The sequence below is a fragment of the Buteo buteo genome, chromosome 3 (assembly GCF_964188355.1).
Source record: "Buteo buteo chromosome 3, bButBut1.hap1.1, whole genome shotgun sequence".
Taxonomy (NCBI): Eukaryota; Metazoa; Chordata; class Aves; order Accipitriformes; family Accipitridae; genus Buteo; species Buteo buteo.
This window is the reverse complement of record NC_134173.1, coordinates 30,785,634-30,812,380: the sequence shown is the minus strand read 5'-3', so window position 1 is coordinate 30,812,380 and position 26,747 is coordinate 30,785,634. Positions and strand designations below refer to the sequence as shown.

The window sequence follows — 26,747 nt, the reverse complement described above, 5'->3', positions numbered from 1 at the left end:
AATTGGCACCTGTAGGAAGGAATCCCATGATAAAGGAAGTAACCTCTGCCAAACCCGTATTTTCCTTTTAAATATGTGGAAATTCTGAAGCCATTAAAAAATAAATAATCCATCTATGCCATGTTGAATCTATAACAACTTTCACTGACTCTTTTGCCATTCATTTTTCTTCTGGGTCTTTTCTCTTTGTTAGTTTTCAACTTTTGTCTAAATGTTGCACTGAAGTTCTTTGCATAGATTCCCAAATTTAAATTTGGCTGATATAATTTTTTAGCATCTTGACTTTATTTTGGTTCACTTTCCTTTGTATTAACATATAAATGGCTTGTTAATTGCATGTTACTTGATCTGTTTTGTTGAGTCATTCATCTGAAACTGTCTCTCATGGGGAAAACTTAGTTGTTGGAGGAAATGGGGATTAAAGCACATGTTTAAGAGTTCTAAAAGAAATAATGAAGCTTGTTTAGCTATCTACAAACTGGAAAACTTAGGAGTAAAAAACATTTGGAGGGGGTGGCCTGTTTTTGAAGGAAACAAAAATGTTTTGGGTGACTTCCAGCTCTGCAGAAATGGGGAGAGGAAATAAATACATCACCCTCATGCTCCATGCACCACTCCCCTCCCTGTAGTCAAACTGTTAAAGGGCAGAGTAAGTCCACAACAATGGATAACTGGCTGTCTGAACTCACAATAGCAATGTGTAACATGTGATAGTAAGCTTTGAATAGTTCTTTGTCAGTGATGTTGTTTGATCAGTGAACACTGCATGTGCCCAATAACAGAAAACTCAACGTGATTTTTGAGATTGGGTAGGGAGCTTTGGATCACTTCTCAGAAAAAAAGTTAGGAATTACTTTAAAAAAAAAATCATACTACTTAAAAATCATTTCAGGAAAGTTTGTCTCCAATGGGTTATCTGTACGAGGACGACAAGATTTAGAAATCCAGGGGCCTCGACTTAATAACACAAAAGAGGAAAAAACATCTATTAAATACGGACCTGATCGACGATTAGATCCTATTATTACAGAAGAAATGCCTTTGTTGGAGGTATGTGGCTACTTTCTATTGGCAGTTTTGAGCAAATAGCTGAATCCAGAGCTTATAAATGTAATTCTAACAATGAAGTTGTAGACTTTGTTAATGCCTAAATCTTTCCAGTTAATTTCTGATCTGTCATTGCCAAACTTCTGTGGGTTTTTTCAAGTGAAACTTGAAGGCTCCAAACTGATATCCTTCTGAAATTATGTTATGAAATCAGTATGAATTTTAGTTGGCAACAGCTTTTGTAGCCAGATTTCGAAGTGAAGGGGAATAGGCAAAGAAGCTTTTTTCTGTTTGTTTACCATTCATCTAGAATAGTTCAAGTTGGTTAACTAAAACACAGTGATTTTCCTTACTAGGGTTATTAAAATGGTCTAACTGGTTAATGACAACACTCTATAGAATAGAATATTTCAATTGAAAGGGACCTACAGTGATCATCTAGTCCAACTGCCTGACCAATTCAGGCTGACCAAAAGTTAAAGCATGTTATTAAGGGCACTGTCCAAATGCCTCTTAAACACTGAAAGGCTTGGGGCATTAACCATCTCTTTAGGAAGCCTGTTCCAGTGTTTGGCCACTCTCTTGGTAAAGAAGTGTTTCCTAACGTCCAGTCTAAACCTCCCCTGGTGCAGCTTTGAACCATTCCCACCCACCTGTCCTGTCACTGGATACCAGGGAGAAGAGATCAGCACCTGCCTCTTCACCCCTCATCAGGAAGCTGTAGAGAGCAGTATAGTTTTAAATGTGGTGTTGGTTGTTTTCATGTGCATTTGTAACTTGGCTAAATGTTTAGGTTTTTCTTTTCTTCTGTTCTGTCCCATACAGGTGTTCTTCATAAACTTTCCTACAGGGCTGCTTTGTGGAGAAATCAGAAAAGCATATGTAGAATTTGTGAACGTAAGCAAGTGTCCTCTTACCGCACTGAAGGTTGTGTCCAAGCATCCAGAATTTTTTACTTTTGGTGGAAATACTGCTGTTCTGACTCCACTAAGTCCTTCAGCTTCTGAAAACTGTAGTGCTTACAAGACTGTTGTGACAGATCCTACCTCTGTGCGTACAGCACTGCTATCTTCAGCTTCTTCTGTAGACTTTGGGGTTGGCACGGGAGGTCAGCCTGAAGTAATACATGTCCCACTTCCTGATGCTGTTCTTCTTCCTGGGGCTTCAGTACAGCTCCCAATGTGGTTACGGGGACCGGATGAAGAAGGTGTTCATGAAATTAACTTTTTGTTCTACTATGAAAGTATTAAAAGGCACTCAAAAATGTGGTAAGTTTTTATCTACCTTTTTCTGTCATACTTATTAGACACGTTATAAACATTGTAAGCATCAATGTAAATCTTATTGAATTTCTCTCAATTGCTGTGATGTAGAAGTGTCCTGTTATCTGCTATTCTAAGCGATAATTTTTTTCTACTATAAGATCTAATTTCCATATGAAACTATATAGCCTATACTGCTTCCATCAAAGTGGCAATTATAAAAATAATTTAATGGAAGGAGGGTTAATGGTATCCTCTTAATACAAACTCTGTTTGTATTTAGTTTCTCTGGAAGCACATCTTCCTGAGGCATAGGGGGAAAATTAATTCATTTGTTTCTGCATGTTATAGAACAAAGTCTTGTCTACTTTGAAAAAAGGTTTTGTTCTTAATTAAAATTTGGTTAGTAATTGTGTTATGGTGAAAGTTATTCTCTTTGGAGGGGTTAAATACCAGGTTTGACTTCCATGCTGTTTTATAGTTTCTTTTTGGACCATCTTGAGACAGTGGACAGTCAAATTTGACACCACAAGCTAACAAATAGTGGTTTCTTTGAACTTTACTTGAAAGGTAGCAAGTTGACTTTGTATGTCACTTATTCCCAAGTCCCACCCATGTCTGAGGCTAAGAAGGCTCAGGAGAACTTTTTTGAGACCTGTTCTGCAAAGATTCTGGGGTGAATAGGCCTTTGTTCACAAAGTGAAGAGATCAGCCTTCAGGAAGCCTTAGTGTACTCATCTAGCAAACAGCCACAATCAGAAATGAAGAGTGTCTCTTTACCCACCTCTTTTACTGTTCTGCAAATACTGTTATTACATTGCTACCTTACAGCTGTTAGAGCTCATAGCTAGAGCTGAGAAAAAGTTGCAACAGGCTTTATCTAGATTAAGTTTTTAGCCCACTAAGAGTACTGACCACAGACTTAATAAATGTTACTATTTAATTTTCTGGGAGATAAATTTATTATGGAGCTGGGTGTGCTGGATTTGTTTGTCTGGAGGATGTGTCTGTGCCCACCTTAAGAAGCAGTGCAGACTAGGAGGAGAGGATCTGTAATCAGGGCTGGGGACCTGGTGTTGTGGTTTAACCCCAGCCGGCAACTAAGCACCACACAGCTGCTCGCTCACTCCCCCTGCAGTGGGATGGTGGAGAGAATTGGAAGGGTAAAAGTGAGAAAACCCACTTCTGAGTGGGTTGAGATAAGGACAATTTAATAGGTAAAGCAAAAGCTGCGCATGCAAGCAAAGCAAAACAGGGAATTCATTCACTACTTCCCATCTGCAGCCATCTCCAGGAAAGCAGGGCTCCATCACGCCTAACGGTGACTTGGGAAGACAAACGCCATCACTCCGAATGTCCCCCCCGCCTTCTTCTTCATCCCCCAGCTTAACATGCTGAGCATGACATCATATGGTCTGGAACACCCCTTGGGTCAGTGGGGGTCAGCTGTCCCAGCTGTGTCGCTTCCCAACTTCTTGTGCCCCCCCAGCTTCCTCGCTGGTGGGGTGGGGTGAGAAGCAGAAAAGGCCTTGACGCTGTGTCAGCACTGCTCAGCAGGGACGAAAACATCCTGGAATGATCAACACTGTTTCCAGCACAAATCCAAAATATAGCCCCTTACCAGCTACTGTGAAGAACTGCTGCAGCCAAAACCAGCACACCTGCTCTCTGTACTGTACATAGTCAGGATGATGGTGGGGAGCAGGGCTACTTCAGATGAGCTCTAGTCACGTGGCCTGAAGGTCTGCTTGTGGCTGGAGCTTGTTTTCCTGGCTAGTTCTGAGAAAGAAACCAAGTTCATGTGCTGTGAGACTGCTCTGCAACGTAAACCAAAGGCAGAGTAACTTGAAGATGGTCAAGAGAGTGGATCAGCAGCATATTCTTGAAATCAAATTAAACTGTGCAAATGCACCCTTTGTTTAGATTTTTTGTAGCTTCTGAAATGCCAAAAATAACTTTTCATTTGGCTTTAAGCTAGCCTGTAGGTGTAGTGACTTTGACCCCCTACAATGTAGTTTTTTTTTCTTCCCCCTTTTTTTTAAGAACAGAATTTATTTCTTGTGAGTTTGTAGTATTCAGAAACTGAGTGTTTCAGAGCTGAAAAGTGGATGTTTGGGGAATATATTTGTTCCCTACTGTATTGAAGTTTCCGGGGGAACTTTAGTGATATGATCTTATTTAACAGTACTTTGTAGACTGAGTATAGCTTTTAAATTTTAAAAAATTATTTAATTTGTACCAGTTGAAAGCTATATAGACATCAGTATATCTGTCTGAAGATTAACTGTAAAACTGTTAAGTTTATTCTGTAGATCTTGACATTATGTGAAGTAGAGTTTAGGAAACAGATGATTTTCCCTCCTAAAACAAGTATTGCATGAAGTTTTGGCATATTTAGTAGGTAATGCATATCAAATTTTTACATGTCTATTGTTTCCAAGTGGAAGTTATGGTAACACAAAGCTTCTGTGTGGGGAAAAAACTCATGTGTTTTGATGGTGTCCAAGAATGGAAGTCTACTCATCTTCAGAAAAACAGGAAGATAACTTTTACAAAGGCCTTGCTGGCCTGGAGGTTGAGTGTGTCTGGAAAAAGGTAGAGTAGTGACGGTTCTAGAAGTAAACGTTCAAGACTCTCAGTTCAGGGGAATTTGTTGAATGCAGTGGTATTCTGTCTAAATGCTTTTTAGTAAATGTTTATGCAGGAGATGTGACTAACTAGTGGGCCTTTTATGGTTTATTTACTTAAACCCTCAAATTTCCAAAGCGTCGGGTGGCATTAAATAGCTTAATGATATCCCTGTACCAATAGGTGCCTGTTTGCTTTCACTGGGCCAGTTACCTTACATCAGAAATATTTCTGATGTATTTTTTGTCATGGTAACATGTGAACCTTTTTCTCCAGTATTTCAAACTGGCTAAGAGAATGCATGTTTGAACAGCACCTACCCATGCACCATGATTGTTAAAAATAATATAGTCTTGATAGGAAGCTAAAAAGAAAAGTGTCTCTTTGGTGGTTGAAAGGAGTAAATTGTCTAATGGCCTTAATATTGATGACAAACATAAAAGCTAAACTTCTTGATGACAGGTTCTGGACAGCAGTCCTGGTTGTTCAGAATGTCTTTTTTTCTTTTCCCCCCTCCTTCCTAGTCATAGAGTATTAAGGCACACTGCAGTTATTTGTACTAGCCGGTCTCTGCATATTCGAGCTACTGTCTGCAGAAGTAATGCACTTGAAGATGAAGAAGGCAGAGGGGACAGTATGTTGATGTTTGTGGATGTAGAAAATATCAATACTGTAAGTTCTTATTTTTAATAATCTATTCTAAAGCTTAGTAGATGTGTAAGTATCACCAGCAGAACCAAGACTTAAGTGACAGGCTTTTTTACAACTACTTTGTAAATGCTAAGTAAAGCTTGTGTATTTAATCATTCCAGTTAACGTTGGAAAAAGCGTACTAACATTAAGTTATATCTCAACTCTCTGGAAGTCTGCTATAAACTATCTCTATCCTAAGCAAATTCCAGTACTGTAGTGTAGAGTCTTTTTTCTTTTAGGAAGATTTATTCCAAATTCATGAATGTGCTTGATGATCACAATTTTCAAGGTAATTCTGAATGAAACAACCTGTGCCCCCTGCAATGTTTCAGTGAAAATACTGGTAGAATTAGTGGTGATGTGAAGTCAAAATTTAATTTCTAAATTGAAGGAGGCTTCTATGTTTACATTTATTACCAAACTCTAAAAGACATTTTTGTAAATATAATCCAAATACAGATATGTCTGTTATGATCTGTTGACTTAGCAAAGCAGATGCAAATATTTCAGTTTATCATACCATGCTAGTTTAAATTTACTCATTTTTTTTGGTAAAGCTGCTCCTATTTTTTCAACTACAAGGTAATCGAATCCTCTGTTTATAGAATTCCTAGACACTTAGCTGGTAGTGGGATCACTGAGCTGATTTGTCATTTTGTTTTAAAGGTGTGTATACTCAGTTTTTTGTTTAGCTACTAAAGTGAATATTGTCTCCTCCTTCTTTGAGGAGGAAGGAATGTTTTATAAAGTACTTACCAAGTTAACAGATAACATTGTGTGAGACTTGATTTTCCACTACCACCTCACTCTTTCCAAGAAAGGAAACCAACCCCAAAAGCTACTTTTCAGTGTGTATATATATATAAAAAAAAAGCTTGTATTTTTGGGATTTATGACCTTGCAATGTTCCTAAAGTAATCTTGGAAACTAAGTGGTCTTGCGGACAGTGTTCTGCATTGGAGTTAAAAGCCTAGGTTTTATAGTAGTCGCCTTAATCTAAAATACTAGCTTGCAGGTATTTTTCTGGGGGATCTTTGTTTCCTTTTCGTGTGGCTTTGTTTACTGGAACTGGAAGTTGCTGTGAGCTGGCACTGTTGTTTTACGTTACAGTGGGTATTAAATCTCTTCTTGTTTCTTAGTACTGTATTACGGATGGTGTGAATAATGAGTTAAATTAGGATTGTAACAGTGCCACCTTACAATGAACACTTACTATGCGATGTAGAACATCACAATTGTGACTGGTCTTATTTGACATAATTTTTGTTTCTTCCTTAGAGTGAGACTGGCGTTAAAGAATTTCATATAGTGCAAGTTTCAAGTAATAGCAAGCACTGGAAGCTTCAAAAATCTGTTAAAATCTCTGAAGACAAAGGTGTGTATCTTTATCACCGAAAGGATGGCAAGTCTAGCTTCTGCCTGACAAGAACAGTTAAAAGAATCTTACAAGGAGTTGAATTTGGCTTTCAGAATAATTACTTTCTAAAAACTTCATATCCCTTTCAAACATACTACAGCCTCAAACATACTATAGCCCTTCTTTTGTTAGTGTTTCAAGAAAAAATAGATTGACAGATAACTTTCAGACTTCATTAATTTTAAAAATTGGTTTAACATACAACTAGATTATTTCTGTGATGTAGAGAAGTCCATGTCTGGGTTGGCTGATAACTTGCCTCACAAGAAATATGTTTGAGTTTCTTTACTTCTAGTTATTTATATCAGTGTTAAATTTAACTGATGAACAGAATATTTGACAAATGCTCTATTCAATTACTAGAAATATACCAGAATTGCTAGTGCTGTATCCTGCCTTAGCTAATATAAGCTGCTAATTTTTGAAAAGGCTAACTATCCCAGGCAAAGACAAAGTGCTGTTACTGTATCTAACAAATGTTATTTTTACTTGTGTGCTGACATTTTATGTACCTAAAAATTAGTCTAGACATGTATTCCTCTTGTATTAATATTGACGGTGAACCAGTCAGATAAACTGAATCTTTTGTCTTCTGTTCCTTCCTTCGTTTCTCTGTATCTCCTTTATGTATTATGGTTCACTTCCTGCTCTAGAAGTAGGTGGAAGGGGTCAGCAGAAAATGCGTCTTCTTTACTACCGTGCAGTTGCTCTGCTTGATTAGTTATGCTTCTTGAGTATCAGTGTTTCTTATTTGTGAAGTTTAAAGGCTGACTTTTGGCTAGTGAGGAGGGACTCTGATTGTGTTGAGGGGGAAAAAAAATCTTGTAACCTTTTTCTTTCAGATACTAAACTCGCTAGCAGAGAGCGAGCGAAGTTATGCTTTAAAGCAGTAAGGTGCAAAAACTCAGAAGGTAGGTTCTGTCCTGAATATGGTTAACTTTTTGTTACTATTTGGATGCTGTATGCTGAAGTTGTGACTTCTCATGATGCTGAAACGATGCCCTCTCTTTTTATCCCTTAGAAAATTACACATTTGCAGACATTGTCTTTGGAAATGAACAGGTAGGTGAATGCATACAACTGCATATTTTGTCTTGTGCAAGGTATCCCTGTCATGTGCAAGTATCCTACTGAAAGCCTTTTTTTAAAATTAAAAAATGGGAGCAGTGCTTTCATAGTTGGGAAGTTGAGTTTTGCATGCCAAAAACTATTGGTCTTCTAGGTCAGCTCTCTTTGTAAAAAAGAGGAGGTAAGGTAGCATAGGCTAGTGGATGGTCAGGTATTTTAAGTTCCCAACTCCACAGCTGAACTACTTTGGGAGCACATTGTGATGCAAACTTCTTTGCCTAATGTTTTTCCTTCCTTTCCAACTCTTCAGAGCAGTTCTGAATATTTCTCAGCCCTCTAGTTTTCCAGTAGAGATCTGTGGATGTCAGATTCTCGTTCTATTGTTTTTTCTTGATTATATTTTTACTAAGATAAGTTAAAAATTCTAATTACAGCTTATTCTAAAAATAATCTGGAAACCTTTAGTTTCCAGAATTTCAAAACTACTAATGTAGGTTGCAGTCAGTTCAAGGATTCTGTTTCTTTGATTTTTCTTCAGAAAGTTTAACATTCTAGACTACTATGCTCTCAGTCTCTTTAAGTATACAGGTATCGTCTGGAGAAGAATCCTTTTAGCAAATGATCTTGGTACAGCAGGTGCTTTCCCAAAACCTGAGGAAAGTATGCCTCTTGCATCAGATCAGAAATCTACATTAGCATAGTGGATTTAATTAGCTGGATGTCAGATTGCTTGTTTTATGCTGAGTGTACATTTTCCATATATGTATCCAGGTCTTAAAAGCCAGAGAAAACTTACACACTGCTATTTCATTTTGTAGGCATATAAATTGAAGTTAGGACTAAAAAATCTGAGGTAGATGATCCCTGTTTGCATTTTTAAAGTTGGATGAGCTGCATGAACTTCAGCCTTCTTGTAAGAAAATATTCTCTAATGGGGGGATGGGGCCCTCCCTTCTAGACAGTTATTCCAAAAGCAGATTGTCTCCCTGGGTATGAGTATTCTACTAATGCAACAATTAGCAGCTCTGCAACAGTATGTTCTGGAAAGGCTAACGTTTTTGAAAGAGAGGGGTTAGCAAGATAAGTAAGAAACTAGGCTTCCTGTCTTCAAGTATCATTGCTGTCAGTCTTAAAACCACTGCTTCCTTATCAAGCTTTTGTGTTGGAAAAGCTCAGCACAAATGGTGACAAACAGCACAGTACTTCTGGCTGTGCCACTTATACATGGCGAATATGCTGTGGAAACTATTATCTTTGCTATTGCTAGCAAAATTTATGTTCCTAACTTTGATAAATAATTCTAGCTAACATGAGGGGAATATTAATAAGCAATAATGATTTGCATGTGAGTTAGTTTGTGAATTAGTTGGACACTTTGGCTCCCTTCACTACACTTAATTTATCACAGTAGGCTGTTTGGTAATGATTGAAGACCTTTTTTCCAAGTTTGGTATTTGTAGTTTGAGGCCAATAATCTATTGCTCTGTTTCCCTATGTTACCTTAGACAGCTCATTAGGTAGGGCTGATCTCTAACAGGACAAGCATGGAAACCAGGATGTGTGCCATCCTGTAGGTTTGCGAAGGGAAGCAAAGCAAGATAATGGAACTGAAATCCTACAGTGATGAGCTTTGTTAGACTAACTTGTGTCAGCTTGCATTCTGTTCTGAGAGCATTCTTTGTTTTTTTCGTTCTTGCAGATAATAAGTTCAGCCAGTCCTTGTGCAGACTTTTTTTTTCAAAGCTTATCCTCTGAATTTAAAAGAACACATGTGCAATCTCATGCTCATGCATCTCAAAGGGCTGCAAAACAATCATTTGATGAGACAGTCAGATTGATACAACAATGCAGTGAAGTTGATTTGAACGTTGTTGTACTGTGGAAGGTATGTATGGTTGTGGCCTTTGTAGTAATTTGGCCATGAAATATAACTATTAGAAAATAATTTAAAATGGCATCCTGAACTTTAAAGCATAGTCATACAAAATTTATGGATGAATTTTTTTTTTTCTGAAAACTTGCAAATGAACTAAAACAGTGTCAAGAAGCAAAGACAGTCTTAATAGCTGTTACTGTAATAAGTATGCTTAAGTGGTTTTACATTACTGTTGTGGTTTAAGCCCAGCCAGCAACAAAGCACCACAAAGCTGCTTGTTCACTCCTTCCCCTGCCCGGTGGGATGATGAGGAGAAAATACAAAGAAAAGCTTGTGCCTCAAGACAAGGACAGGGAGGGATCACTCACCACTTACGGTCACAGGCAAAAAACAGGCTCAACTTGGGGAAAAAACAAAATCAATTTAACTTATTACCAATCAAATGAAAACCTTAGAACACCTTCCCCCCAACCTTCCTTCCTTCCTGGGCTCAACTCCACTCCTGGTTTTCTCCACCTTCTCCCCCTGCCCTGCTGGGGGAGAGGGGATGGGGATTGTGGTCAGCTCATCACATGTCTCTGCTGCTCCTTCCTCCTCAGGGGGAGGACTCCTCACTCTTCCCCTGCTCCAGTGTGGGTTCCCTCCCACAGGAGGCAGTTCTCCATGAGCTTCTCCAATGTGGGCCCTTCCCATGGGCTGCAGTTCTTCAGGCACAGACTGCTCCAGTGTGGGCTTTCCCATGGAGTCACGGCCTTCTTCAGGGGCATCCCCCTGGTCTGGTGTGGGGTCCTCCATGGGCTGCAGGTGGGCTTCTGCTCCCCCACTCCCCACCATGGACTGGGGGGGACAGCCTGCCGTCTCACCACGGGCTGCAGGGGCATCCTCTCCTCTGGGGCACCTCCTCCCCCTCCTTTGCTGACCTTAGTATCTGCATAGGGGTTCCTCTCACATTCCAATCCCCTACTCTGCTGCAGGTTTCCCTTCTTAAATCTGTTATCCCAGAGGCACTACCACTGTCACTGATGGGCTTGGCCTTGGCCAGAGGTGGGTCTGACTTGGAGCCGGGGGAAGTTCCAGCGGCTTCTCACAGGAGCCGCCCCTGCAGCCCCTCCCCTGCTCCCAAAACCCTGCCACACAAACCCAAAACAATTACTCTGGACACACAGCTCTTATAAGTTCTCTTAAAAGAGAAAATTCTGAAGTCTTAAACCAAGAGATTTGTTAATGTTTGCTTTTATCAGAACTGTAAGAGTGACCCAGTCTGTTTTGAGGAAGAGGATCTTATTTACCAGAATGCGAATATTAAGTAGTGGAAATTGGCAGTCTAAACTTCAGCAGTTGTCTGTGCTTGCAAAATTAAAAACATACACATAAAATAAATACATGTCAAGCTAGCGTTTAGGTTTTGAACAGTGCAACATCTTCCACTTAAGTCAGGAGGAAAGTCAGTAATTCTGTGTTATGAAGCTTATGATTGTTTCTGGTCTGCTAATGTCTTTCTATTATATTCTGTAGGCATATGTTGTGGAAGACAACAAGCAGCTTATTTTGGAGGGCCAGCATCATGTTGCCCTTAATACAGTTGGGAAGGAGGCTTTTTCCTTTCCTCAGAAGCAGGTAATCTAGTGTGAAGTTTTTGTTTACAATTGCTTCTTTCCCAAAATAGACTTGATGTGTTTTTTTGTAAATAAGTGGAGTCACTTTGGGTCCTTCTGTAGAATCTAACATCAGATACATGTTATTACTAAATGATTCAGACTTCAATTTTGATAAGTCATCTATATTGAAATAGCTAGGCTCAGTTTAAAGATGAGAAAAGCAATTTACAAGTATACTGCTATGCAGTTGTTGCTGTAAACTGTTCTGTGGTATTTCAGGGTAGAACTAGGAGCTTATTAATGGTATTAAGTCAAAGTTAACGATTATTTCATAACAAAGTTCATAGTAAAATGGTGGTATTATTTTTGAGTGTTACAAAATCAATTTTACAATTTCTACTACTATGCACAACTTTAAAGTGACAACCTGTAGTGTAAAATGCTAGAACAGCAGAAATGCTGGAGCATTTAAAAAGACATTGAGAGCTCCATTGGAATTGATCAATTAATAGCATATTATTTCACTTTGAAGTTTATAGCCTGTCTGATTGTTCAAATAAAATAGCATCTGTAAGAAACTGGTGGATGTCTCCTGATACATGAATCAGTAACAGCTATGGAAGCTATAGATAAGTTTCTGTAAAAACATCTATGCTATATGCAATTTGTGTGTGAAGACTAATGTGCAAAATAAAAAAGAAAAGTCTTGTACTTGTTTAGTTTTCTGCTGAGCAGTACATTGCTGTTCCTTCTTGCTTGGGTGCCATTCTCATTATGTTTTTACCAGTGTTACAAACATTGTATATAGCTTTTAGTGAGCTCTTACTCACGTTACAGTAAATAGTACTATACTTTATTGTTTTCTTGACAAAATTATAGGTCAAATGTGTTTTCCTATAAATATTATGCTATAACATAAGTAGTGAATTACTCTGAAGCTGTGCACTTGGCTTTGGTTCATAAGCCTTTAAGTATTTTTACATCATTAAGATGATTTTTCCATTTACTACTTTGTGCTGTGAAATAGATGGTAATAGGTTGAAAGGGGCATGTAGTTTGAGCTAAACTGGCTGGTGTTCCTTGGTGAAAAATAGGAAAATTTTAAGTTCCAATGTCTGAAGATGATTTTTTTCACTTAACACACACCACACATCACCCCCCCACCCCTCCCACCCCAGAAAAAGCCTTTGCACATGTGGACTCAAGTTGTGCTGAGCCATACTAGGCTGTATTAGTCTAATGACAACTGCCCACTCTGATATTATCTTTCCTGTCTTAAGGTGTATGTAGAACAGTAGGTCACGCTGTAGACATCTAAAGTTAGGAGAGAAAACACTATGGACTTCTACTTCTGATGTCACTGAAGTCTGATTCTAGCAAATGGGTGGGAAGAGAAGAGGTAGGAATGAATCACATCTGCATCCTAAAATAAACAAATGACTGAATAATGCTAGGGGTAGAAATTAACACTTGTTGATTGCACTGGAACTCTAGTTGTCTGCATCAAGTTCAGTTACAAACTAAAAAACTAATTCTGCCACCAGCAACAAGGGGGATCCAGATGTACCCTCAATTTGTTTTGAGGAATACATGCTACTATTAGCATTCTTTGTCTATAACCTGTTTCTCATCAACTATTATTATTATTACAGCTATGTTCAGATAGATGCTACACTGATTATTCTATTCACTTTCTTCGGCATAAGGAACATACTTCCGTTGAAGTATTCTGTACCTTGGTTGGAAGCAAAGATGCATCTGCATAGTGATGCAGTTGAAATCTGGTATAAGAGTAACGGTGGTTGTTTTTAATAAATGTGTAAATTCTGTGTCCTCATGGTAACCAAAGTCCAGATTTAACTTGGGTTTTAAGAGCCTGTAATGTCAGGACTGCTAAGGATTGAGAAATTTCATGTGCTTACATACCACTATTTTTTTTTTTTTAATTTGCACTTTATACTGTGAGGATTGTAAACCCCTCTGAGATGGGAGGTGAGGTATAACAAATTACGTGATTTGAGACTTTGCAGCAGTTTACTTTGTTCATTCCACATTTAAGAATTAAGAGAATCCCCAAAATAGGATTAAATGAAGCTAGGTAGAGAAAATAATATACTTAATCTATTAAGGATTGCATATCGTCTTTGATCTTTTTCTTGCATTAGACAAGCAGTGAAAAGCTATGGGGGTGGAAATCTCAAACCCAAACATTACTTCTAACTTAATGTTTTCAGTATATAGTTTTGAGACTTACAATGTAACATTCAAATAGTTTGTCTTGTAATCTGTATTTATTCTCTAAGTCATAAACAGGGTTGGAAACTTTAGACTGTTCCTGAATGTCTTGTGCTGACAGTATAGAAGTTAGTTGTTTTCTGTGGTCTAGACAGCAGAGGGAGATGGAGATGCATGCTTTTTACCAATGCATGTTGGTTACCCATTCTTAAATGATAGCGGGCTGCTCAGATCTGAAAACATAAATTTATTTGCAGATTCTGAACAGGGTGTCACCTAGGATGCAAGGGTCCACTCCCTGCATTTCTTGCTGTGTTCTATTTGTTGCTCCTCTTCAGCGACTTTCTTCTTGACTTGAACTGCTTCTGCTTGATGCTGTTGCAGCCAGCAAAGGAATTTGTGTCTGTCTGGCTATACAGCCATCCCCAACCAAGAACAGTCTCACAATAGACATGGAGAAGACACAAAGATTGTTTCTCTCTGCACCCCTTTTAATTTTTTTAGCCCTCTAAGGAAAGTCTCAAATCTTACCTGAATTCATCAAATAACTACACTGAACAAATCAAGATAGCTTGCTTTATATTTTAGTTAAATTCTATGTACTGGTTGGCTTCTGCTGCTTTGTCAATTATAGTATATCTCAGACTAATTCTTTGCCAGCTTTTAAGGGTTTAGTTTGGATTTATAGAAGCTTTAGAACTTTTCAGGGAAGCAAAGCTGCAGTAAAGCACTGTAGTAGAAGAGCAGTAGATCTGTATTCATTGGCACCGTTATGTTTCTGAAGTTCTTCCAGCAGTTGCTGGTAGATTGGTAGTTAGGTGCACTGATGTAAAGTAACCTTTATCATATGTCTAAGCTAAGATGTTAGACTGCAGACTGAGATGTAGGGACAGGTGGTTACTTCTGCTTGGTTCATTGTGGAACATGTAATGCATGCAACAGGGATGTGGAACAGACAGCAGGATGTGATTATTCCTGTATTGCAGTAGCATAACTTGCCGTAAAATTTGATAAAATCAAGATAAAACCTCTGGTTTCTATAAAACACCAGTGGGGCTTGGGGGAGGCCTAAAATATTTTGCTGGGTAAAATTCCTGTGTGTACTAGCATAAAAAGAAAGAAAACAGTGAAATTCTATACAAATTTTACTTGGATGCTCAAATGCATGTGCTTCATTCCCATGTCTGTTCAAAATAGAATTATGAATTGTAAACTTTTTTCATTCTAACCAAGACAATGATAACTATGATATTGACACTTACTGGTTTTCTGTCATTGAATGTAGGGGTTTTTGTTGTTGTTTACACTGCAGGTTTTTTTGTGTGTTTAAATAGCACTGCTTTTGAGCATAGGTTACTGGATGTAGACTTGTCAGGTGATGTGATGAACTACTTACATCTTTATGTTCTAGAAGTTTGGAATCATAACACATAGTATGCTTGAAGGAACACTTAAAGAATATTGACTCAGTTAAATATTTCTTTGTTTCATACAGAAAGCTCTCTGAATAATCCTTTCTCACTTGTATTTTTGAAAAAATGGCCTTTTGCTAAAGGTGGGGAAAAAATCCTAAATATAGTTTATTTCTTTGAATCAGAAACACAAAAGGAGCCGCAAAGTTGTTACTAGTGACTATAACATATCAATATGTGAAGAATAAATCACATAAGGTGTTAGTAAGGTGAATAGGTCTGAACAGATGTGTTGGCAGTGGGTGTTTGAGTCCAAGTAGTAAAAGCCTCGCTAATAAAAATTAGCTGGGTATTTGTAACTAATGGCCATTCTTTTTTTGACAACAATACTGCTATGGGTTCTGTTTTTCTTCTGAAACTTGCTTTCAGGAATCAGGTTGTTTTAACTGAAGGTCAGCTTACAGTTGCATCCAAAATACAGCTATTCTGTCTCTTGTTCTTGACCTCCCTACCTTAACTTAGTAAAAGGACAAAAACTTCAAATACTTTAAACATCCATTCACAGTCAGGGCTGTTGATCGATATTATTTCTTATTGCTGTCTCCCATATTTTTCTAATCTGGTGAATTCAATCCAAAAACTCCAAAGGAAAAGCACTGTGTGATATGGTGGGATGGAAGTAGTAGTGTGGAGCTGGGGCATTTGCCACGCTTCTGATTGGCAAAGACTTCATAGTGGAAGGTGAGAAGCGGTGTAGTAGAGGCTTGTTACTTGAGCTTGCTGGTATGTTTGGGTATAGTGCACCCATATGTCTGAAACACATTAGCATGTGAGCGTAAACTTAGTTTTGACTGAAGTTTGGATGAGATAAAGTGTCTATGAGTGTGTTTTACATCAGGTGTACCTTTTTTAAGATACTGTCTCCATTTACAGGCCTCTGTTTTCATTGTGAAGTGGTCTTGTAATGCACTAAGTGGATACCTTCCAGGCAGATTTAATCCAGATGTGCTCCAGGACTGCATGTGATGTGCTTCTGGGCTGCTCAGTCCATCTTGTGGATTAGACCAGTGCTAGCCCAAAGTAAAATCCATAAAGTGCATACAGCATGGATGCAGGCTTTTTGGCAGTGTTTCACTTCAGAGATGATAATTTTTAGTAACACTGCTTCGTAATCTAGATGCAGCTTGGTGAGGCAGCAACAGTTTGGTTGGAAGTAGGAATTTCTGAAAGGTAGGAGTGGGTAAGGTTTAAACAACTTTATTTTTCCTAACAGTGAATTACTGGAAGTGACATCTTGTGCTAGTTCAGAATTTTTTTTTACAGAATACATGGGAAGTGATACTTGAATCAAACACAGATTGTTGGAATGGATTTAAGACTTTCTTTAAACCAGATTGGTGGAAGGAAAGCAAAGTTATTAAGGGTAAACAAGAGCTGAAGTGTACATTCTCCACTCTGTTGTATCAATTAATGTACCACTTACTGTACCAATTTGGGAGGACTGGCTTATGTTATTGTTAGGAATGAAATATTCCAAATAGCTGCAAAGCTACATCTGTTGCTTTACCCATTGATGGACTGCAAAGCTGCTGCTATTTGTGTTTTCAAATGCATTATTACTGGTGTCTTAGTAAAATGCTATTCCTGGAGTTGTCATTTCTATAGTTAGGAGCTAGAATGAATATAGATGAGTCACACGGTGAAGGAAACGAACTTAAAACTGAGGTTTTAAAATGGGAGTTCTCTGATCTAAGACGGGAAAGGGAGAAAGACACATCACCTAAGATTTCACTTTGTCTCACTCTTCTTCTGTTGCTTCCATGTATTCTGCTTTCACTTAAACTTAGTGTTGTTCAAGAGTTTCCTGTCTAGGTTTTCTTGTGCTGTGCATATTGGTCCCTCTTACTTGACCGAGCATGTTAATAATCCTTTTGGCTATGTGTAACTTGTGATTTATCGGGCAAATATGCTGAATTTCCATACAACTTGCACATCAAATCGCAGTGGTTAACATTTTATGGTGTGTTTAAGAGCACGTTGACCCAGTCATTGATAAGATTGTTTTAGAAATTGAAAACTTTAAGTTGTCTAATATTACGTAGAAAAATCCTTTAAAATAACTGTGTGTGAAGATAGGTACCATCACTCCCATCCATCTGATAGAAAGGAAGAACTTTTCAATTTGAAGTGCATTCTAAGAGATTAAAGAATGTATTATGGACAGACCTGTCAATTGCATCTATCAGATAATGCAAAAGATGCTTTGAATGGTGTAAATGTTGAATTTTTCCAGCTTTTAGCTTAGTACGGTTTCAGGAGATACCTAAAACCGGTGTGAATGTCTAATAGCAGTTTCAGAAGTATAAGTAGGGTTACCATGTAACTTTGTTTCAAAGTAGCAAAACATCAGACTCTAAAGGACTTTGCTTTTTTTTGTAACTACTGAATAAGTGAATATGTTGAGATAATTCTACTTGGAACAGCAGGCATGTGTCTAGTTTTAAGTATCTTTCTCTGAAGCTGGCCTTTGTAGATGGCTTGGGGCAGCAGAAAGCTTTCTAAAAATAGAAACATCTTTCCTAGCACCAACTGCACAGTTTGTAGGTCGTGGAAGGTAACTGTGGGAGCAGTGCGGTTCTGGTGCTACTGTCTGTTGTAGGTTTCTAGTAAAAAACCAAAAAGCTTAATGCAGCTATAAAATTTAAAACAATAAGAAAAAGCACACCACCACCACCACCACCCCTCCTGCCCCATACAGTTCTTCCAAACTGTTCTTATGATGAAGTCTTTCAGTGAAGCTTATCTGTACCTCTACCAGTATGTATGGATGAGACCTTCAAATTACACCTTAACCATTTTTTAAAGGGAGTACCTTTACCATTGTTGTGGCCTTCTTGTGTGCAGTATATGGTGCTTGCTGTTTATTGGAGCCTGTGGCACTTCTGGAGACTTTGTGAGGAGCCATCATGGGTCAACAAGCAGATTTCAGGTGTCAGAACTTCTCTTTTTGCCTTTATAAAGGCAGTACTCCATTTGGGCTGGTATTCTAGCAGTTCAGCAACAAAATACCACCTGTTTTAATTCTTGGTTTGTTTTGCTTTGTTTCTAAGTGTAAACAACCAAAAGTCTTGAGGCTGTTATCTGCTTGGTGTGTATTCTTGGAGGGAGTGTACAGGTGCCTAAGTAGGTATGGGTGTCTTTTTTTGTAGCCTTGATCAATTTCCCAAGCTACAGAGTAGGGCAGGAGTTTAATGCATCCTTAAACCTAGCATATCTTATTAGCCATCTCTAGGTAGCTCCTTGATCTGTATGTACATCTTCTTGGTTACCATTCAGAAGTGCTTAATTCTCTCCTGGAGCATTATGTGAGAGAATCACATTCAAAAATGACATGTCTTAGCCTTTGTTCTAGGTACACAATCGCAAAAAACTGTAGACTTTGAGCAGCTGAACTTGGAGACGCAGACATCTTTTCTGAGTCTGGTACCCAGAGGCTGGCTGGATTTTTTAGCTCTGTGATGGTAAATGGTTAATCTTACTGCTTTCCAGTCCTTCAGTAGGGGTATAATACTAGAACTAAAGGTTTGAAATATTAATGGCACGCTGTGCTTTTACCAGTAAATGTTCCTGCTGCATTTCATGATGTTTTTGTCTGTTTGTAGAGATAAACCTTCGTATTTGTCTTTTGTAGGGTTTTAAAAAAATACTCGGGATTTCTGATTGGGAGGACTTGGAACAGGTAATTGATGCTAGGGCAAACTACAGTGTGTAGGATGTTGAGATGTCGTTGAAGAAGGCATTGAATAATTGGTTGGACTGTAATTTGAGGGGAAAGATTAATTTAAATGAAATCCTATAATCTCATCTTTTGGAGGCCAGTGTGTTTCATGCTGTCAATTTTCATCAAGTTAGATACCCATAGGGTAGGGCGGAAATACCAAATTAATTCATCACTTAAAATATATTTGTTACTGTGACATATCTTTTTTTTCTTCTCAAATTACTTTAAATGCCCCGCCCCCCCCTTTTTTTTTTTTCAAGAAGAAAGAATTGTAAGCTTGATAAAACATTTGATGTTTTCCTGGTATTACCAGCACAGGCAAACAGTGACAGACATTCACACTCCCACTGTTTGTTATTTTGAGTCAGGTTTTGTTGCCTATAGTATTTCTTTTCAACTTAGAAGGTACAATCCACCACCCTTAAACAAATAGTATTACTTTCTTATGCTGTACTGACTTATTGGTGGCTTTTAAAAAATCTTTCACTTGCTTTTAGTAGTCAGTCATACTTATTGCTGCAAATTCTTTTTTTTTTTTCTTTTAAGGTAGACATTTTGCAGAATAGATTCATAAAAGAATAATGAAAGGCAGCCTCTTCCCAAATAAATTCTGTTTGCAAAACAGATTAGATGATCATGTTGGACAGAGTTACAGTAGTGCTGTAATGCTGGATCAAATGCAGCCTGATTGCCTTGTTTGGTGTTGCATCTTTCTGTACCATCTGTCTTACTCTGCTTCAGAGATTGATTCTGCCCACAGGGTTAGGATGAATCCCAAGTAGTGTGTCAGTGCTTGTCTTGGGCTTTCAGCTGGGGACAAAGGTAACTTTCATATCTGCAAGAGCTTGGCATACAATTTTTAAGATACGCTGCATTATTAAATCCTTCTGTCATTGTTAGTGTGTTCCTATAAACTTCTGTTTGCTTTACTTTGGATCCGTTTTGGGAAACTTGGCTATTGGCTTTCCTGTTTTGAACTTCCCAGGGCAGGTGATGGAATTTTTTTTTAGGTGCAGCTGCTGAATAGGGAACTGTTTAAATGCTGTCCCTTTTCCTTAGAAACAAAACCAAGCACTAACAAACCACTGCAACAATGGCATGCCTTTGTGAAGCTTGCACAGGTAGTGTTTTCACAGGCAGCTGTGAAGTCTCTGTCTCAAAAGATGGTAATGGATAAATCGTATCAGTTCCTCCTCTAGCACACTTAAATAAAAACACATTGGAAAAAACTGTAAGCTTCATGATGCTGTAGACTTAATTCCCTGGAGTTATAGTTTGTAATGGAAAATTGTAGCTTCTGTGACTGGATTTCTTGTGTTGTGTTGCACAGTACCTTACGTCAATATTTTAAATGTCACTCTGAATTTGTGTTTCAGGAATTACCAGAAATGGTTCTCTTAAAGTTTTTTCGACCAGAAAACACACCAGTACCTGCAAGACCAACACCAGAGCAGCTTTCTAATCTTATCAAGACAAGTCTTCATTATCCAGAGTCTTTCAATCATTCTTTTCATCAAAAAAGGTTTGTACAATGTTTTCTTTAGAAACTATTGAAATATTTTTAATTTGACGTAAATAATGAGAGATGCTACGTGGGTTATGATATAAAGGGTTAAAGTGTGGTGTGCAAGGGTGAAATCTTGCGCAATTCTGAAACTCACTGCTTCAGAATTGTATAGGTAAAATGGAAGTTTCATGTAGAGAAACAGGCTGTAATACCACAGTTGACAATTTTAATGTTAACTAGTAAAGTTATTAAACTTACTGCAAGAAAAATAATTACTCTGCTGGCTTTGTGTTTATTTTTGGTGTCAGAGTAAACAGTGTGACTGCTTTGAGGAGGTAGACAGAAAGTAAGTGGTGGTACTTAAGTCAAAAGAACTGCATATCTATGACATCTGACTTGCCAAGATTAGCTGTACATGGTTCTGATTTATGTTGGAAGGAAAGGTGGTAACAGTTTAGATCACTGGGGCTTGTCTCCTGGAAGAACATCAGAATTAACCTCTGTCAAAAACCAGACTGCTAGAGTGAATTAATTGGGGCCTGTGAAAGCCATGAGTCTTTCAAATTAAAACGATCTCAACAAAGCCCTCTGGATTCGTTTCCAGGTATGAAGTGAATTGTACTTGAAGCTACCTAGTTAGGTTTGTGTTGTTTTATCTGAGAACTCTACTGTGTTATACTTTTTTCTAGAATTTCAGTTAATATAAGTAAGTGGCCAAAAGAAAGGGATATCTTTCTTAATAAAATCTAATATTTAAACGTTTTATAAGGTGGCATGTTTTATTGACAGTTACAAAGCATGCATTATTCCAGTAACAAGTTCATATCTTATGCATTTTAGTTGCTAATTGTTCTTTTCTTGTTAGTCAAGTTTAGGATATTTAAACTGTTAAGCAATGGCAAGGAATTCCAGTGGCAGAAATCATTTGTTGCATACATGGAGCTGTTTCAACTGCAGTAGTTTGTGTACCTGCCTGTGGATATATTGGGGTCTTTCATGCTGCAGCATTTCTTATAAAAACAATCATACTAATTGTGAGCAAGCAGAATATCAACTAACTGTATTAGTTTTATTCAGGGTAAAGGCTTAAATTAACACCAAATGTGTATGTGCTGTCTGTTCCATTTGGGCACTGTTCTGGCTAAAACTTTAGGCCAGATGCCAGCAATTCCTCTACAGGAGACAGTGCAGAAGAAAAGTATCTAGACAAAATGCACTAAACAGCGGTTCAGAGAGTAGCATAGTGGGCCATGTTATCCCATTCTGAAATGTCTCTTGTCATAACAGTAGATTTCCTGTAAACTAGGTATTATTAATGATTTTACTAGTCTTTCTCAGCTGGATGAAGGAAGGTGGTAACTTCATTTGGCTTAATTGAGCCAAAGCTGTTTGCCTCAATAGCTTTTATTATAGGAAACTCTAGTCAATGTAAATGATTACATTGCTATGTACACTGACTGTTGCATAATAGACAACTACATGTTAATTTTATATTACTTGAAATTTATTTTAATTATTGAAGAGTATAATTAAGACTATCCAGAGTAAGACTTTTTTCCTTTACTATGGAACTATTTCTTTTCACAGCCTCTGTCTGGTACCTGTCACTCTCCTACTTTCCAATTGTTCCCAGGCTGTTGTAGATGTAATGATTGATTTGCGGCATAAAACAACAAGGTAATGTGTGAATATTAAAAAAACTGTATTTTTTGAGACTGCTTCCTAGTTTTGGGGAGTGTTGTAATCTTTTAACTGTATTGAATATCTGGAATATGATTTTTTTTCAACAGTGGCTTCTTTCATAGAATGGAAGATGATAAAGTAAAGGCTTTATACAGTCAAATGGGAGTCTTCAGTCAGTGCTCGATTTTACTTTGCTTCTGACTATTGCTAAGACAGGACCTTGAATTGTGGCTCTTGAGTAGTTAAACTCTACAGATCTTTTCTAGGAAAGTGAAAATGCTTTTGAACTAGTGAAATATGAACTTCAGCAACCTTATTTTATTAAGCATATGTTGTGGGGTTTTCATTTTTAAAATATCAAGTAATTTTGTAGAAAACTTTTGAAGTTTAAAGAAGTATTTCCTTGTGCAATTTAGCTTAGTATAAGATGTCATTGAACCTTAGGTGTTTTTAAGACTTCACCTTGGTTTATCAGTTTATTCTTATGACTGGCTTTTTGCTTAGAACTATAGTATTATGTATGAAAATATTAGCACTGAGGAAAAGTTTTGTTAATTGTTTCTAAAAGTTTTACTAAGGATTCTGTGGGAGAGAGAATTCTGTACCATGATACACCATTGTTAACTTTTCCACATCTGTTAACTCATATTTTGGGTGACACCAGCTCACCCCTGCCCCCCCGGTAGACATAATGCTACTTGGTCTGCTTACCACAAAATAGACTCTGTGGGATCCCTGATTGAATGGCAGGAGGGGGAAGGCAGATTGGGAAGACATTGAGGTAGGCTTAGTCATGGGGAACACTTCCTTCTGTGTCAGACACAGTCTGTCCAGGCAAGTAAGAAATTAAAAGGCCAGGGCTTAACACACAGGTTCAGAAATAGAGAACAGAAGACTTAAGTCTGTTTTATTTATTGATTGAGATTAGGAAGCTATTCACTGATCTGGTGTGTTTTCACAAGATGGTCATGCTTTGTAACAGTGTTGTAAGACTTGTCTTTGAAAGGATAGTGTAGTCAGGTGCCTTGAAATGTCCTAAAAGCAAACAGAAAATGAAACACACCTCCCATCCCCAAACCAATATATTAATGCAATGTCTCTAAAGCAGTGTATGTCCACATTGACTACTTCTGTGACATGCACTCTGATTTAACTTTAGTTCATGGGACAGGCCCAAGAATGCCTTATGTAGGAATTCCAAAACCTGTGACAATTTGGATCTCGTTACTGCATCTATTGTTAAGTGTTATGTGTTCATTATATAAAAAGCTAGGAATATACTGAAATTCATTATACATATATGTATGATTAATGTTCTGTATATAGTGTATGGTATGTTGGGAACCAAAGAAATGTTTTAAACTTTTGTACTGATTCATCTGAGCCAAGGGGCAGAGCTGCTGTAAAGGAGTGTGTTAAGTGTGAGTCAAAGAACACTAAAAAGTGTTTGTCAAGAAGTAAGGACCCAGAGTTAAGTTGAGCTAATGGGTGAACATAGGGATCCATGAAGATACCCAAGGGTACCTTAGGTACTCTGTCTCAGTGTGTGTATGTTTGTGGGGATGGGTGTGGATGTGGATGTAGATGTAGTAGGAAAGAGGACATAGACATGACCTATTTTTTTGAAGTTGCATTTAGCATCTTGATAAAATGTTGAGTGCAGTTCTGTCTATATCTATGATTGCAACTGTTATCCTTTCAAAGTCTAGCCTTGTCTTGCTAGAAGAATCTTAATCTCTTAAATATAAGGGTGGTGATGTGGGAAACAAAGCAAGCATGATGCATTTGGGGAAGGCAGTGACTTAAGGGAAATTATTGCAGGCAGTAAAAAAGACTCAGTAACTTTAAGTCATCAAAGATGACTGATGGTGGGCACTATCACATCCAAAGACTGCCAGAATAGTAACTTAGGTTTCCAATTCCTGCCTTTTGAAAAGAAGTTTTTGGAAAGCATAAACAAGCATCTCTTTGTAAGGGGATAGTGATGGACACATAATGCATTCTGAAATCTTGGGGAAAACTTGCAGTTGAGGGAATCATGTAAACTGGTATGTATGCTTCGAATACAGAGAAATAACTTTGCCTTCTTTTTCAGCCCAGAAGCACTAGAAATCCATGGATCTTTTACCTGGCTCGGGCAAACACAGTACAAGCTTCAACTTAAAAGCCAGGAGGTCTATAGCTTGCAGCTGACAGCTTGCTTCGTTCATACAGGTGTCTATAATCTCGGAACACCCAGAGTATTTGCCAAGCTAGCGGACCAAGTTACTTTGTTTGAAACGAGTCAGCAGAACTCCATGCCTGCACTGATTATTATCAATAATATCTGACCACTTCCTGAAAAATATCACACTAAAAGACAAAATAAATGGGATTCTTTTCTTATATTGCTGGTTGACATTTTGCTGCAGTTTTTGGAATAGCACCTCAAACATCTAACTTGTTACTAAAGATTGTGTAGGAAAGAAAATAGTAAAATACTCAGATGACTTGTCAATTTGTTTCTCAATGCAACGCACGTTGGACTGAAAATATGTTTATCCTTTTATAATGTATTTCTTCTCTGGTAATTAAGATATTCATAACACAAAATACTCTTTAACTCCAAATCTGAACATATTTGTATGTCCTATGCCCTGTCAAAAATGCAGCTTGACTGCTGTTACAACTTCCAGCATGGTGTGTTAATATTTGTGGCTGTATTAGGATATGGTTCAGGAAGAAACCCTCATTGGCTTTTTCCTGTCTGAAGCCATTAGTCATGATAAATCCCAACCTTACTGTGAAGTTCAATAAGGTGTCTCAAATCCATTTCTGTTTCTCAGTTCTTCAGTTTAAAATTTTGGTTTGAGTTTTCATGTTTATGGAAACTGGTGATGTTTCAAGGTTTACATACAAGTCCCACCTAAGGTGTTTCAGAAATAATTCCTTCAACCAGTTTGAGTATTTTCTCATTCATCTCAACACAGAATGCACTATTTCACAACCATGAGATTGTCATTTAAATTGTCACTTGCTTTATTATGTAACTATAACAATTGATCTGTTTTAAAAAAAAAGCTACTCAAGATTTTCAAGAAATGTATTATATTTATAACAAATGTACTGTAAATAGAATAAAACATACACCATATTCACTGTATGGACTCGTGTCCTATTTTCCTTCCTTTTTATACAGCTGTAGCAATCGACAGGTGCTGATACTGTATATATATTCTGTACTGTCTTCATTCTGGCCCTCTTTGCTCAGGTGAAGTTCCTGTCCTGTTGCCACATATAGTGTTGGTGTACATTGAAACTTGTAGCAGCTGCTATATTTGCCTTTTGAGTTCTTACCCAGTGTTCCCATGTACAACCCCCAGAATTCAGCTGTCTGGGAGATCTCAGTTACTTGCTATTAGCTGGGGATTTTTAATTTGAATAATAGCTGCTGAATGTAGGGAAGGCTGTGTGATGCAATAAAGTGCAGCAACACCAGCTAAGAGTTAGGAGTTATGGTTTATGATGGGTTAGCTGAGTGCAAGGGAAATTGAGCACCTGAAGAAACCTAAGACTTCTGATAGTCTGCTGTATCTTGTGGCTGAAGGTAATTCCTTCATAGGACATTGACTTAGGAAACAGTATATCTGCCTTTAGATGCCTATTTTTCTTTTTAGACAAGGTTTCCAATTTTACTTGTATGCAGTACAACTGTATGACTGTCTCCCAGCCCTAAAACTTCCTGGAAAGTCTTAGAACTGATTCACAGCACAAGACCTTTTGTAGTCATAACATGGCTGTGGATCATATTGATTTATCAAGAGAATACTTGAGTATTATCTAACAAATATATTGCTTCTGGGGGTGAGGGCTTTTTTCTGCTATTGGGCAGATTGGAAGACTACTCGTTCTAAATGATGGTTGGCATTGTAGCCTTACACTAAGTCATCAGTCCTCTTTTCATCTTCGCACTCTTTTAGGGAAAGAGAAGTCATTATTGATGCCATTCAGCTATCCAGCTGTAGACTACAATTTTCTAAGTCACAGTTGGTGTATTTTTAAGACTTCTTCAAATACTCAAGTGGCACAAATCACGTTATTCTGATAGAGGATGTTTCCACAAGAGTTTTGTGAGATATGGGTCGGAAGTTTAACTGCTGCTTTTTTTTCAGCCTGTCAGAAGAAACTGGTAAGAAATAGTGTCTCCTGTGATTTGGAAATTGCACTCTTGTAAAGAGCAGGCTTGACTAACAGTACAAAACTACCAGGCTGTGCTGTCCTGGTGACTGGTATGTTACTCGTCAGTGATCCTAACTTTCAGATTAAGTAAACCAACATTTGCTGTTTCCGTTAGTGCTAATCTAGGTAAAAAAATGTGATAAGATACATTATGTAGCTTGGCTTGAAGGAAATACTCTGTTGAGACTGACCCTTCCTCATGTTTCTGAGAATGTTTATAGGGTTATGGTGAGCTAATGATGTGGAAAGAAGCTAAAAGAGCTAGAGTAGTGTTTTCTTTTGTTCAGCATGGGTAAAATCAGCAGCCTCTTCAATGATGCAG

At 37.9% G+C, this 26,747-nt stretch overlaps 1 protein-coding gene across 6 annotated transcripts in view; it reads left to right on the top strand.

Annotated features, from left to right (window-relative positions):
- TRAPPC8 (trafficking protein particle complex subunit 8) overlaps nt 1-25,349 on the top strand; it is a 57,673-nt gene extending 32,324 nt beyond the window's left edge. For 4 of the 6 annotated variants that reach the window (XM_075023207.1, XM_075023206.1, XM_075023204.1 and 1 more), the window contains 12 exons: nt 893-1,050; nt 1,873-2,315; nt 5,462-5,609; nt 6,909-7,005; nt 7,890-7,958; nt 8,069-8,109; nt 9,815-10,000; nt 11,507-11,608; nt 18,928-18,975; nt 20,394-20,539; nt 22,112-22,201; nt 24,303-25,349. In XM_075023207.1, the coding sequence (XP_074879308.1) occupies nt 893-1,050; nt 1,873-2,315; nt 5,462-5,609; nt 6,909-7,005; nt 7,890-7,958; nt 8,069-8,109; nt 9,815-10,000; nt 11,507-11,608; nt 18,928-18,975; nt 20,394-20,539; nt 22,112-22,201; nt 24,303-24,537 (1,763 nt within the window). In that variant the 3' untranslated portion in view covers nt 24,538-25,349. The remainder of the gene's footprint in view (nt 1-892; nt 1,051-1,872; nt 2,316-5,461; nt 5,610-6,908; nt 7,006-7,889; nt 7,959-8,068; nt 8,110-9,814; nt 10,001-11,506; nt 11,609-18,927; nt 18,976-20,393; nt 20,540-22,111; nt 22,202-24,302) is intronic. The other 2 variants (XM_075023205.1, XM_075023209.1) reach the window with 1 other exon arrangement.
- The last annotated feature ends 1,398 nt before the right edge of the window (nt 25,350-26,747 follow it).